We start from the raw sequence: 13,591 nt of genomic DNA, 5'->3' as shown, positions 1-13,591 counted from the left end.
GGAGACAAGGTTCCACTGTAATTAATTAAGAATAGAATATCTTACATATGATGTCACTGTTGAAATGAAATACTCTAATGCCTCGTACACACGATTGGACTTTTGACCGTGCAAATGTCTGCCGTGACCCCGTCGGAAGTCCGACGGACAAAATGAGAACAGGTTCTCTATCTAAGGTCCATCGGACTTCCGAGAAAAAAAGGCCGATGGAGGCTACACACGGCCAGACTTTCCGAGAGGACGTGTGTACGAGCCAAAAGAGGACGTTTTTTTTTATCCAAGTTATTTTTTGGTAGCGCTCTGCAATATCTGGGCTCTGCTCAGACCTTGCGGATGCTTGTAATTGCCTCTTGCATCATGCTGAGATTTGGATTACATTCTTCTAAAGCATGATATAAGTTTAGAAACTCACAAATGCCATAAAATGTATCCTGCTATATTTAAAAAAAGGTGAGAGCAATTATTCCAAATTGGCAATGAACCTGTGAATGGAATATAGTTTCAGGAACTTATTTCTGCAGATTGCAGTGTATGCTGTAAGCGTAGAATATATTTATAGCATAAAGTAAATGGCAGCATGTTAAAAAAAAAATAAGACCACAAATACAACAAAAATTCAATCTTAAAGAACACAGAATTGTTCTTGTAGTGAAGCAGTGAGGGCCGTGCTCTCTGGCTGCTGTAGGACAGATCTAGACCGTTAACCGCTTGCAGACCGTGCCATGTACATTTATGTCGGCAGAATGGCACGGTCACTCCCACCCTCCAGCTCTGGAAGTTTCAGTCATCCAGCCCCTGAGTCACTGAACCCTGACCCAGATTCACAACCCAGACCTGGCCCTCAGCCAAACTAAATTTTCCTACACTAACAACTACTTCTAGCACACACTAGAGAGTACTGAGGACATCTTGTGCAAAAAAGAAGTCCTGCAGAAGACAATTCTTGATTTAAGGCAAGTATTAAAACTGACGTCTGCTATGACAAAACGCGTTGAGCAGAGCCAGCAGAAGTGATGTCACCACACACACCGATATCCGAAGTGGGATTACACAGAGTTTGCCAATTGGATGCTTATAATGCAATGTTGCTTTGTTGGCTTGGATTCTATATAAGTGCACACTTTTTATTGTTTTAATAAGTTATTCTATTTTAACTCTATTACACTATACAAGTTTTTCCTCTTTGTATGCCAATATTACCGATGAGTGATAACGTGATGACCATGCTTTGTATGGGGGGACCTGTAACGACTTTTGCAATTTCAACTATTTGAGCACTGTTTGACCATTCCCTGGGGTGGTCAGATATTGTACATCTGGTAAGAAATACTAGAGCACATTTGAGGTGGACACTGTTTGGTGAGCTTCTCATTTATAGCCATTGGATGAAGATTGCTGGTTGTCTCCCTTCTGTTGCTGCTGTCACAATCAGGGGTCATGCTCGGAGACCAATAGCGGTAGGGGGTTCTCCCACTGACCAATGGATAGGTATACAAGTGGGTCACCCTGGTAAATGATATAGGCTCACCTGAGGTGTGGGCTAAACTTTAGGAATGAATTTACCTTTTGTAGTAGAGCTTCCCTGCTTTGCAAAGGTTAAACGTTCGTTAATTCTAGGGGTGCATGAACATAAACAGTGTAATACTGGGCATTGTTACTGAGCTGCATACTTCTATTTGTCCACAAGATGGCACCGTTCACGACTTTTCCAGACTATAATTTGAACACTAGTGTCCAGAGCTGTCTGGGAATTGTAGTCCCGAAGGAGGACCTTGAGCACAGTGGCACTAGGAGGCTCACAAGCACCAGAAAAAGAGAGGGACAATATAAAAACAAAAGCCTGGGTAGTAGCAGCAGGGCAGTTGGAGAGGGACGCACCAACCAGGAAGGTGTGTGTTAGCTGTGCTGTGTTGAGGCTGGACTGCATCTGCTGGGACTGTAGCAGAGCTGAGGGGCGGACTGCTGAGCTGCGCTGTGAGGTAACCTGAGGTGATGCATCCATCCTCCACAATTGCTGTTTGAGCCCAAATTGGACCATTTTCCCTCCCCGGTGTGAGCTGACTCATTAGTGTTACAAGGTCTCAGGTGTGAATGGGGAGCAGGTGTGTTAAATTTGGTGTTATCGCTCTCACTCTCTCCAACTCACTGGAGGTTCAACAAGGCACCTCATGGCAAAGAACTCTCTGAGGATCTGAAAAAAATAAATTTGAAATGCAGTGCGGTGGCCAAGACCATACAGCGGTTTACCAGGACAGGTTTCACTCAGAACAGGCCTTGCCATGGTCAACCAAAGAAGTTGAGTGCACGTGCTCAGCGTCACATCCAGAGGTTGTCTTTGGGAAATAGACGTATGAGTGCTGCCAGCATTGCTGCCAAAATTGAAGGGGTGGGGGGTCAGCCTGTCAGTGCTCAGACCATACGCTGCACACTGCATCAAATTGGTCTGCATGGCTGTTGTCCCAGAAGGAAGCCTCTTCTAAAGATGATGTACAAGAAAGACCGCAAACAGTTTTCTGAAGACAATCAGACTAAGGACATGGATTACTAGAACCATGTCCTGTGGTCTGATGAGACCAAGATAAACGTATTTGGTTCAAATGGTGTCAGGCATGTGTGGTGGGAATCAGGTGAGGGGTACAAAGACAAGAGTGTCTTGCCTACAGTCAAGCATGGTGGTGGGAGTGTCATGGTCTGGGGCTGCATGAGTGCTGCCGGCACTGGGGAGCTACAGTTCATTGAGGGACCCATGAATGCCAACATGTACTGTGACATACTGAAGCAGAGCACGATCCCCCTCCCTTCAGAGACTGGGCCGCAGGGTATTATTCCAATATGATAACGACCCCAAACACACCTCCGAGACAACCACTGCCTTGGCAAAGAAGCTGAGGGTAAAGGTGATGGACTGGCCAAGCATGTCTCCAGACCTAAACCCTATTGAGCATCTGTGGGGCATCCTCAAATGGAAGGTGGAGGAGCGCAAGGTCTCTAACATCCACCAGCTCTGTGATGTCGTCATGGAAGAGGGGAAGAGGACTCCAGTGGCGACCTATGAAGGTCTGATAAATTCCATGCCCAAGAGGACTAAGGCAGTGCTGGAAATTTATGGTGGCCACACAAAATATTGACACTTTGGGCCCAATTTGGACATTTTCACTTAGGGGTGTACTTACTTTTGTTGCCAGCGGTTTAGACATTTATGGCTGTGTGTTGAGTTATTTTGAAGGGACAGAAAATTTACACTGTTATACAAGCTGTACACTCACTACACAACATTGTAGCAAAGTGTCATTTCCTCAGTGTTGTCACATGAAAAGATAGAATAAAATATTTATGAAGATGTGAGGGGTGTACTCACTTTTGTGAGATACTGGGGCAGATTCATGAAGAGATACGACGGCGGATCTCCTGATACGCCGTCGTATCTCTGAGTTCCGTCGGTCGGATCTATGCGACTGATTCATAGAATCAGGTAGGCATAGATCTCCCTAAGATCCGACAGGTGTAAGTGACTTACACCGTCGGATCTTAGGCTGCAATCTTCCGCTGGCCGCTAGGTGGCGTTTCGTGTTTTACTTGCGACGAATATGCAAATGAGGAGATCCGCCGATTCAGAAACGGACGCCCGCCCGTCGCTTTTTTTTTACGTCGTTTGCGTTCTGCTTTTTCCGGCGGATAGTTACCCCTGCTATATGCGGCGTATCCAATGTTAAGTATGGCCGTCGTTCCCGCGCCGAGTTTTGAATTTTTACGTTGTTTGCGTAAGTCGTTCGCGAATACGGATGGACGTAATTTACGTTCACGCCGAAACCAATGACGTCCTAGCGATGTCATTTGGAGCATGCGCACTGGGAAATTTAGCCGGCGGCGCATGCGCAGTTAAAATCAGCGCGGGGACGCGCCTGATTTAAATAGTGCACTCCCCCTAGCCGCGGAATTTGAATTCCGCCGGGGGATTTACGATACGCCGCCGCAAGTTTTGAGGTAAGTGCTTTCTAAATACAACACTAGCCTCTCAAACTTGCGCCGGCGGCGGATCGTAAATCAGATAGATTACGCGGATCTAAAGATCCGCTAATCTATCTGAATCTGCCCCACTGTATATATATATATACACACACACACAGATATGTGTGTTTAAACTTTGGGGTGCACACTGTAATGCAATAGGCTGCGCACACCTATGCACAGAACCAGCACGCGGCCATAGAAGTCAAAACTCCTGTTCTGCATCGTTCTTGCAGAGCAGTGACTCAGAAAGCATTGAAGCCTTTGGATAACCATAACATCCAAGCCACTGGCATTTTCAGAAGCAGAGCTCAGCATTGGCAGGCTTCCTCTCTTTACATATTTTCCTGCCCACAAGACAGACAACCAAACTGAACAGACTCATCTCTACATCGTGCTGTACATCTTTCGACCACAAGGGGGCCTCTTGTGACCAGAAGGAAGCAGTATCTCAAACTCTCCATTGAATGATTTTTTTTTTTTCATCTTTTTTTGGTACGATATTCACCAAGTCGGACTCCTTCCTCTTCCATCCTCTGTAAATTTTGCACATGCATGGAATAATGGCATGCACTTGAGGATTTCTGTATGCTGATGAGCCAGGAATACAAGGCAACTCTGCAAGTTAACAGGTAAGGCAATGGGGGAAGTTCAGGAGATGCTTCTCTTGGTCCTTCTAGGTTAGCATGAGCCAGTTCTGCTGTTATTTGTTGCTTGTTAGTAACCCTTTGGTGAAGCTGAGCAAACTTCTGGGCTTGCAAAGCACAATGATGCTGTGCAAGCTACAGCAGGATCCTCAGCCTTCAGCTTCCTGGGGTAGACAAGACCCTTAGAACTGTGACAGTTGCTAGGTTTTTCTATAGTTTATTGCACTGAACTGACTACTATTGGTTGTATTCACTGAGCCCAGCATGTGTGCATGCCCTCTACTCTGACATGTCAGATGCTATGCCATACATTGTTTGGGTACCAGTGGCTGAGAAACAGTAACAGATGTAGGGAAAAGCTCCAGTGCTCTCAGATGGAATTTTAATTCCATGTTACATCTGTGGTGGGTTAATCCCAGTATGCCACTGGTTTTTACACTAGGAGAACCTTGAAGCAGCGGCGTGGAAAGGATCATTATTGATGCATAACTAAGTGGTCCCCTCAGTAGGAAGTCGCTTCTTTGTTTAGGATGCATTTTGGAAGGTGTCAGGGTTTGTACAGCATGCGATAAAAGCCTGAGGACTCTAGACCAAGCCAGTGGTGTCCTTTAGCAGTGAAAGGGTTAACTTGGGTGACACAGATATGGAGTGACTTTAATGAAGCTGACTGTTACCCCAGAAAGCCTGAGGACTCTAGATTTTCTTTTGGACCAAGCCAGTGGTGTCCTTTAGCAGTGAAAGGGTTAACTTGGGTGACACAGATATGGAGTGACTTTAATGAAGCTGACTGTTACTCCAGAAAGCCTGAGGACTCTAGATTTTCTTTTGGACCAAGCCAGTGGTGTCCTTTAGCAGTGAAAGGGTTAACTTGGGTGACACAGATATGGAGTGACTTTAATGAAGCTGACTGTTACTCCAGAAAACCTGCTACCTGGGGGATTAGATGGGATGGAAGACCCTCAGAGCGGCTCAGGAATCATTGCAGACTCTTCGTAGCCAACAGACACCAAGGTGGGGAGTTGTTGGCAGGTGTCCGCTATCATTTTTTTTTTTTTTTGTCTTCCTCATTTGGCTTTTGTAGTTTTGATGGACTGGTGTCCCAGAACTTTCCTCGGTGTGACAAAGGGGCTGATGCAGCTTTGAGACCAGCGTAAGCGCAGCCAAGGGACACTGCAGGACCGCAGAAGACTCCTAGCAGCAGCTGGACCTGCAGACTTCAGAAAGATGGCATCCATTGGAGACTTTGACCCTGTGCACACCAGTGTCCCTGCCACTAAGATCGAGATCACCGTATCATGCAGGTAGGTGCTGGGGCCAAGGCAATCGGAGTAAAAAGAGGATGGTTAGAATAAGCCTTGCAAAGGGTTTATATGGTGGGATGGAGAACTCAAGGTCTAAATTAGTCTTTCTCAACCAGGGATCCATTAAACTTTGGGGTTCCTCCAGAGATTGTTAGGGGTTCCTTGAGCTATGAGTAATTATTGCCTCTTGGATATGTAGTGGAATGTAGGACTCAAGGTGTAGATTAGCCTTTCTCAACCAGGGTTTCTTAGCCTTGCTGGAGTTTTCATGGTAGGATGAGGAACTCAAGAACAAGATTAGCCTTTTTCAACCAAGGTCTCATGGAACCCTGGGATTCCTCAAGGGGTTGTTAGGGGTTCTTTGAGCTATGAGCATTTTTTGCCTTTTGGATTTGTGATGGGGTGAGGATCTAAAGGTGTAGCTCAGATTTTCTCAACCAGGGTTTCTTAGCCTTGCTAGGGTTTATATGGTGGGATGGAGAACTCAAGGTCTAAATTAGTCTTTCTCAACCAGGGTTCCATTAAACTTTGGGGTTCCTCCAGAGATTGTTAGGGATTCCCTGAGCTATGAGTAATTATTGCCTCTTGGATATGTAGTGGAATGTGGAACTCAAGGCGTAGATTAGCCTTTCTCAACCAGGGTTTCTTAGCCTTGCTAGAGTTTTCATGGTAGGATGAGGAACTCAAGATCAAGATTAGCCTTTTTCAACCAAGGTCTCATGGAACCCTGGGATTCCTCAAGGGGTTGTTAGGGGTTCTTTGAGCTATGAGCATTTTTTGCCTCTTGGATTTGTGATGGGGTGAGGATCTAAAGGTGTAGCTCAGATTTTCTCAACCAGGGTTTCTTAGCCTTGCTAGGGTTTATATGGTGGGGTGGAGAACTCAAGGTCTAAATTAGTCTTTCTCAACCAGTGTTCCATTAAACTTTGGGGTTCCTCCAGAGATTGTTAGGGGTTCCTTGAGCTATGAGTAATTATCGCCTCTTGGATATGTAGTGGAATGTGGGACTCAAATTGTAGATTAGCCTTTCTTAACCAGGGTTTCTTAACCTTGCTAGAGTTTTCATGGTAGGATGAGGAACTCAAGATCAAGATTAGCCCTTTTCAACCAAGGTCTCATAGAACCCTGGGATTCCTCAAGGGGTTGTTAGGGGTTCTTTGAGCTATGAGCATTTGTTGTCTCTTGGATTTGTGATGGGGTGAGGATCTAAAGGTGTAGCTCAGATTTTCTCAACCAGGGTTTCTTTTAGCCTTGCTAGGGTTTATATGGTGGGATGGAGAACTCAAGGTCTAAATTAGTCTTTCTCAACCAGGGTTCCATTAAACTTTGGGGTTCCTCCAGAGATTGTTAGGGGTTCCTTGAGCTATGAGTAATTATTGCCTCTTGGATATGTAGTGGAATGTGGAACTCAAGGTGTAGATTAGCCTTTCTTAACCAGGGTTTCTTAGCCTTGCTAGAGTTTTCATGGTGGGATGAGGAACTCAATTGAGATCTAGATTAGCCTTTTTCAACCAAGGTCTCATAGAACCCTGGGATTCCTCAAGAGGTTGTTAGGGGTTCTTTGAGCTATGAGCATTTTTTGCCTCTTTGATTTGTGATGGGGTGACTAACTCAAGGTGTAGATCAGAATTTCTCAATCCGGGTTTCCTAGCCTTGCTAGAGTTTTCGTGGTGGGATGAGAAACTCAAGATCTAGATTAGCCTTTTTCAACCAAGGTCTCATAGAACCCTGGGATTCCTCAAGAGGTTGTTAGGGGTTCTTTGAGCTATGAGCAATTTTTGCCTCTTGAATTGGTGGTGGGGTGAGGATCTAAAGGTGTAGATCAGATTTTCTCAACCAGGGTTTCTTAGCCTTGCTAGGGTTTTTATGGTGGGATGAGGAACTCAAGGTCTGTATTAGTCTCTTTCAGCCAGGGTTCCATGAAACCTTGGGGTTCCTCCAGAGGGTGTTAAGGGTTTCTTAAGCTGTAAGCAATTTCTGCCTCTCAGAAAAGTGGTGGGATGAGGAATTCAAAAGTGTAGATCAGCCTTTCTCAACCAGGGATCTATGGAACCTTGGGTTTCCTTTAGAGGTTGCAAGGGTTCCTTGAGCAAAGGACTCTCAAATAAGTTCACAGTGACACCAATAAGCATTTTAGGGGGGGGGGGTTGGGGGGGGTTTCCCCATCACTTTATTGTATTGAGAGCTATAGATGTATTAATTATAAGCAGGGGTTTCCTGATAATGGAAAGTTATTTCAAGAGTTCCTATGTGTTAAAAAAAAGGCTGAGAAAGACCGGTGTAGATGGACCCCAAAGAGATGTTCACAGCCATTTCTGTTGTCCTTCTATTGCTATAATAATCATTCCGAATTTTGAGTTGTTTTAACAATAAAAATAGCAAGACACAAAGTAAATTAGCCTATAACAACCAATCAGAACTCAACTGATATCCAGTCACTTTGGGTTTCTGCACGTTGCCTGGCTTGGTTGCCCTTGAATAACTCCCGCCTATTTCTCTTGGAGGGCAAGTCACTGTTTTCCAACCAAATGTCTTTCTGCCTCAGTTGTCCCTCTTTTTGCTCTGTATGGACCTCTTTGAGTAATTTTAGATTAATTATATCACATTTAACTTTTTTCCCAAGCTTTATATTGTTACATTTGTTATTTTCAAATGCTAGTATAAAAAATAAAAATAAAAAGTAACGAAAATAAAAAGATTCTTTTGGTTTAATCAGTCATGGGGTGGGAGAGTTTTTGGTGTTTCTTTTTGCCTACTTTAAAGGTGTCCCCCTTCCAGGGGCGGACTGACCATTGAGGCACCAGGGCACTGCCCGAGGGCCCCATGCCACTAGGGGGCCCCATCAGGGTTTCCAGGCTCAGTAAAACCAGGTACAGTATGTAAAAATCTGTGTTTTTTTTACATCTGTCCCTTATATGTCCAAAACCGACATGCTTTTGATGTGAAAATCCTGAGATTTTAGCTGCCCCGCCTCTGCACTGCTTCCTGGCATGGTGGCCATCTGTAAGCCCAGGGGCCCCATAATCTTCTATTGCCCAGGGGCCCCATGAGTTGTCAGTCCATCCCTGCCCCCTTCTCTACCTTAGAAATTTGGGGATGTTCCCTTGCGCTGCCCGATGGTATGCTCCAGAATCATGGCAGTGCGATAGGTGGAGCCCTGGCATGGAAAACTTGTACACTCCTGCCCATAAGCAGGCGATAGCAACTCTAGCTCTTGAGGTTCTAGGGCATGCTGGGATTTGTAGTTCTACCACAGCCTATGCTTTTTGTAGAATGTCAGGTGCTGGATGTTCTGCCTAATGAACTAAGCGTTGTGTCGTGATGTATACTGTCCCAATCACGCTTTCACGAGTCTGGCTCCTCTGCTAAAAGATTATTTCGAATTGGTCCTGATGTGGCGTAAAGCACTGCACAGTATCCAATGACAACCATTCAGCAATCAACTCTCTCAGCGATGTCTGGTTCGACCTCTTAAAAGGCGAGAGCTGATTGGTGGCTGTGGGTTACTATGCTAGTACCGCTCTTTTTGCCGCCTTATGAAGTCACCTTGCGTTGGGCTTATTCTATAAAGCCCTGTACACACGATCGGTTCATCCGATGAAAACGGTCTGATAGATTTTTTCATCAGATATCCAATGAAGCTGACCTTCATCAGTCTTGCCTACACACCATCAGTTAAAAAAACGATCGCGTCAGAACGCGGTGACGTAAAACACAACGACGTTGTGAAGTTCAATGCTTCCGAGCATGCGTCGACTTGATTCTGAGCAATGCGTGGATTTTTAACCGATGGACGTGCCCACAGACGATCGTTTTTTTCTATCGTTTTTTTTAACCATCAGATAATTTTAAAACAAGTTCTTGTTTTTTCACCGATGGATAAAAAAACAATGGGGGCCCACACACGATCGGTTTGTCTGATTAAAACGGACAGTTCTCATCAGACGAAACCGATCGTGTGTACGCGGCATAAGACTGCAAGTGAAAAATTCTGTTACCTAGCCATTCTCAACCAGGGTTCCTCCAGAGAATGCTAGGGGTTCCTAAAGCTGTGGTTGATTGACCTCCCATTTGATGATGCCTGTATAGCAGTGGTTCTCAACCTTCTAGGGCCGTGACCCATTGATAAAATTTCCCAAGTTGTGGGGACCCCTAACAGTAAAATTATTTTCGTAGCATGGGTTGTCAGCACCCAAGGCAAGACAAGTAATTTACGCCCCTAACCCACAGACATTTAGTGCTCCCTGAGTCCTTATAATGGCTACTATAATCGCAGGTAGTGTCACTCACTGTCTCCGGCTTCACTGTGTCTCCAGCTCTGTGGTGTCTCGTAGCAGTGACACCTATGCCGAAATCAGGAGATAGGGTCTCCTCCAGCCCCTCCCACCTCACAATCCTCACCAGTCAGCTGACCTCTAGTCTTTGCCCCCCAGCCATGCTGTAAACTGAATGGGCGCCTGCGAAGAGGCTGAGTGGGCAGCTGCGGGCTCCAGGAATAGCCCAGATGGGTGGCCACATGCTCCAGGGATAGCCCTGCTTGGTGGTTGCAAAAATGCTGGGAGAGTGGTGCAGGCTTCAGGAACAGCCCAGGATTCGGTGACCCCTGGTAAATCATCATTTGACCCCCGAGGGGGTCCCGACCCCCAGGTTGAGAACCACTGCTGTATTGTTTTAGGGGCCAACGCCACTTGGCATAGCCAGCCCAACACCATAACACCAATGATCTTTTTCCCTATCTGCAAGGGGACATTCTTCTCACTGATCACCCGTGTAAGGGAGGCATTCTTCTAATAACCACCAATTATAGGGAACTTTTCCCACTGACCACCAGTAAATTGGTTTAATTAGGGAGATAATTATTTGAAGGTTTCCTCTGGGGTTGAGAAAGGCTGCTATAACCTATTGCAACCAGACATGTGCATTAGTTTTCGTCCGAATTTCGGGGATTTTCGCGTTCGTTTTAACAAACGATAATGAACGCGCAGAATCTGAAATCCGAAAGATCCTACATAAAAAAATTCTTTATTTTCATTTTGTTGCGACAACAGTTCGATATAGATAGAAGATTCGACATGACGGTGACAATAGCGATCTGTGTCTATCGAACCTGCAGTGGAATGTGCCTAACCTTAATTCTATTAGTCCGAGATTATTCGACATAGAGAGGAAAGATTCGACAAAGAGAGAAAAAAGATTCGACATAGAGAGAAAAGATTCGACATAGAGAGAAAAGATTCGACATAGAGAGAAAAGATTCGACATAGAGAGAAAAGATTCGACAGAGAGAGAAAAGATTCGACATAGAGAGAAAAGATTCGACAGAGAGAGAAAAGATTCGACATAGAGAGAAAAGAGTCGACATAGAGAGAAAAGAGTCGACATTATAGAGACATGAAGATTCGACGAAGTAGCTAAAAACATACGATCGCCGCAAACGGACATTTATGGTCAAATGCTCCGCCCATAGGCTTTAGAAGAATTCTAATGTTGGTTGACTAGTAATAATAATTAATAAATATAATTATTAGTAGTCATACAACATTAGAATTCTACTATAGGTTGTGGGCGGAGCATTCGACCGGAAATGTACGATCGCGGTGTCGTACAATTTACCTGCTTCGTCGACTCTACTTAGAACATTCGACGGACACCATAAGCCTTCAATGACAGATTCGACCTTAAATTAATTCGGATTTTCGGATGAATGCATTTTTTTAACCACTTAACCCCCGGACCATATTGCTGGTCAAAGACCTGAGCACTTTTTGCGATTCAGCACTGCGTCGCTTTAACTGACAATTGCGCGGTCGTGCGACGTGGCTCCCAAACAAAATTGGCGTCCTTTTTTCCCCACAAGTAGAGCTTTCTTTTGGTGGTATTTGATCACCTCTGCGGTTTTTAGTTTTTGCGCTATAAACAAAAATAGAGCGACAATTTTGAAAAAAATGAATATTTTTTACTTTTTGCTATAATAAATATCCCCCAAAAATGTATATAAAAAAATAATTTTTCCTCAGTTTAGGCCGATACGTATTCTTCTACATATTTTTCGTGAAAAAAAATCGCAATAAGCGTTTATTGATTGGTTTGCGCAAAAGTTATAGCGTTTACAAAATAGGGGGTATTTTTATGGCATTTTTCTTAATATTTTTTTTTTACTAGTAATGGCGGCGATCAGCGATTTTTTTTCGGTACTGCGACATTATGGCGGACACATTGGACACTTTTGACACATTTTTGGGACCATTGGCATTTTTATAGCGATCAGTGCTATAAAAATGCATTGGATTACTATAAAAATGCCAGTGGCAGGGAAGGGGTTAACACTAGGGGGCGGGGAAGGGGTTAAGTATGTTCCCTGGGTGTGTTCTAACTGTAGGGGGGGGGGTGGCCTCACTAGGGGAAATGACTGATTTTCTGTTCATACATTGTATGAACAGAAGATCAGCATTTCTCTCCCTGACAGGACCGGGAGCTGTGTGTTTACACACGCAGCTCCCGGTCCCCGCTCTGTAACGAGCAATCGCGTGTGCCCGGCAGCGATCGTGCCCGCCGGGCACGCACACGCACGCACCCCTAGTAGCCTGCGCGAGAGCCGACGTTATATTACGTGCTCTCGCGCAGGGGAGCAGACCTGCCGCCGTAAAACGACGTCGGCTGGTCGGCAAGTGGTTAAGGAAAAAAATAAATAAAATTGAATTTTTAGGGAGTAACTAAATAAATTTATTTTTCGGAGGAAAGCGAAATTCCGAAAAAAAATATTGTCTAATTGCAACCAGATGTGTGTCAGTTTTCTGCAGTTAGATCGGTGGACGATAAGTTCTTGTTGGTAGGGCGTACCATACTGCACCATGAACATTGCTTCGTGACTCAGGGGTTCATGTACACGTGTGTGACAAAATACTGATATCTAATGCAGGATCTTGCAAGTAGAAAGCTCGCAGCAAGGTCCTGCGTAAAGAAGAAAAAAAAATAAAAAATTCACATCTGTAAAATTCTTCTTCCGAACCTCTTGCTTCGTTTTCAATCCCAACATGCATTTACATGCCTACGTCTGTAATCTGCGCACAAATACTGGCCCTGGCACTGCATGGTTTTTAGTGGATGCAATAATCAGCATACACTGTACAGTATGACTACAACCTTTGTACAATCCCCTTTAGATTTATGTAATGAATATAAAATGTAATATAACATATCTATGTAATATGATTTTGTATCCAGGGAGGCAAATGATTTTATTAGGAAGTTGTTGGTGTAATAGAATGTATAAATAACTGACTCCAGTAGAAATTAACTTTTGAATGTATGTGTTTTGACATAGAAACACATTCTGGGCCGGATTCAGAAAAGAGATACGCCGGCGTATCTCCTGATACGCCGTCGTATCTCTGAGTCCGGCCGTCGTATCTATGCGCCTGATTCATAAGAATCAGGTTACGCATAGATATCCCTAAGATCCGACAGGTGTAAGTGACTTACACCGTCGGATCTTAGGCTGCAATCTCACGCTGGCCACTAGGTGGCGCTTCCGTTTGTATACGCAAGGAATATGCAAATGAGGAGTTACGCCGATTCAGAAACGAACGACTGCCTGGTGCTTTTTTTTTACGTCGTTTGCGTTTGGCTTTTTCC

The 13,591-nt window shown here is 44.6% G+C and overlaps 1 protein-coding gene across 2 annotated transcripts in view; it reads left to right on the top strand.

The window, feature by feature from the left end:
- Positions 1-4,501: 4,501 nt before the first annotated feature.
- CPNE9 (copine family member 9) overlaps positions 4,502-13,591 on the top strand; it is a 350,416-nt gene continuing 341,326 nt past the window's right edge. For both annotated transcript variants that reach the window (XM_040359035.1, XM_040359034.1), the window contains exons 1-2: positions 4,502-4,640; positions 5,737-5,956. In XM_040359035.1, coding sequence (XP_040214969.1) covers positions 5,880-5,956 — 77 coding nt within the window. In that variant the 5' untranslated portion in view covers positions 4,502-4,640; positions 5,737-5,879. The remainder of the gene's footprint in view (positions 4,641-5,736; positions 5,957-13,591) is intronic.

This window comes from Rana temporaria, chromosome 7, assembly GCF_905171775.1.
Source record: "Rana temporaria chromosome 7, aRanTem1.1, whole genome shotgun sequence".
Taxonomy (NCBI): domain Eukaryota; kingdom Metazoa; phylum Chordata; class Amphibia; order Anura; family Ranidae; genus Rana; species Rana temporaria.
The sequence above is the reverse complement of the archived record's forward strand: the minus strand, read 5'-3'. Positions and strand labels throughout refer to the sequence as shown.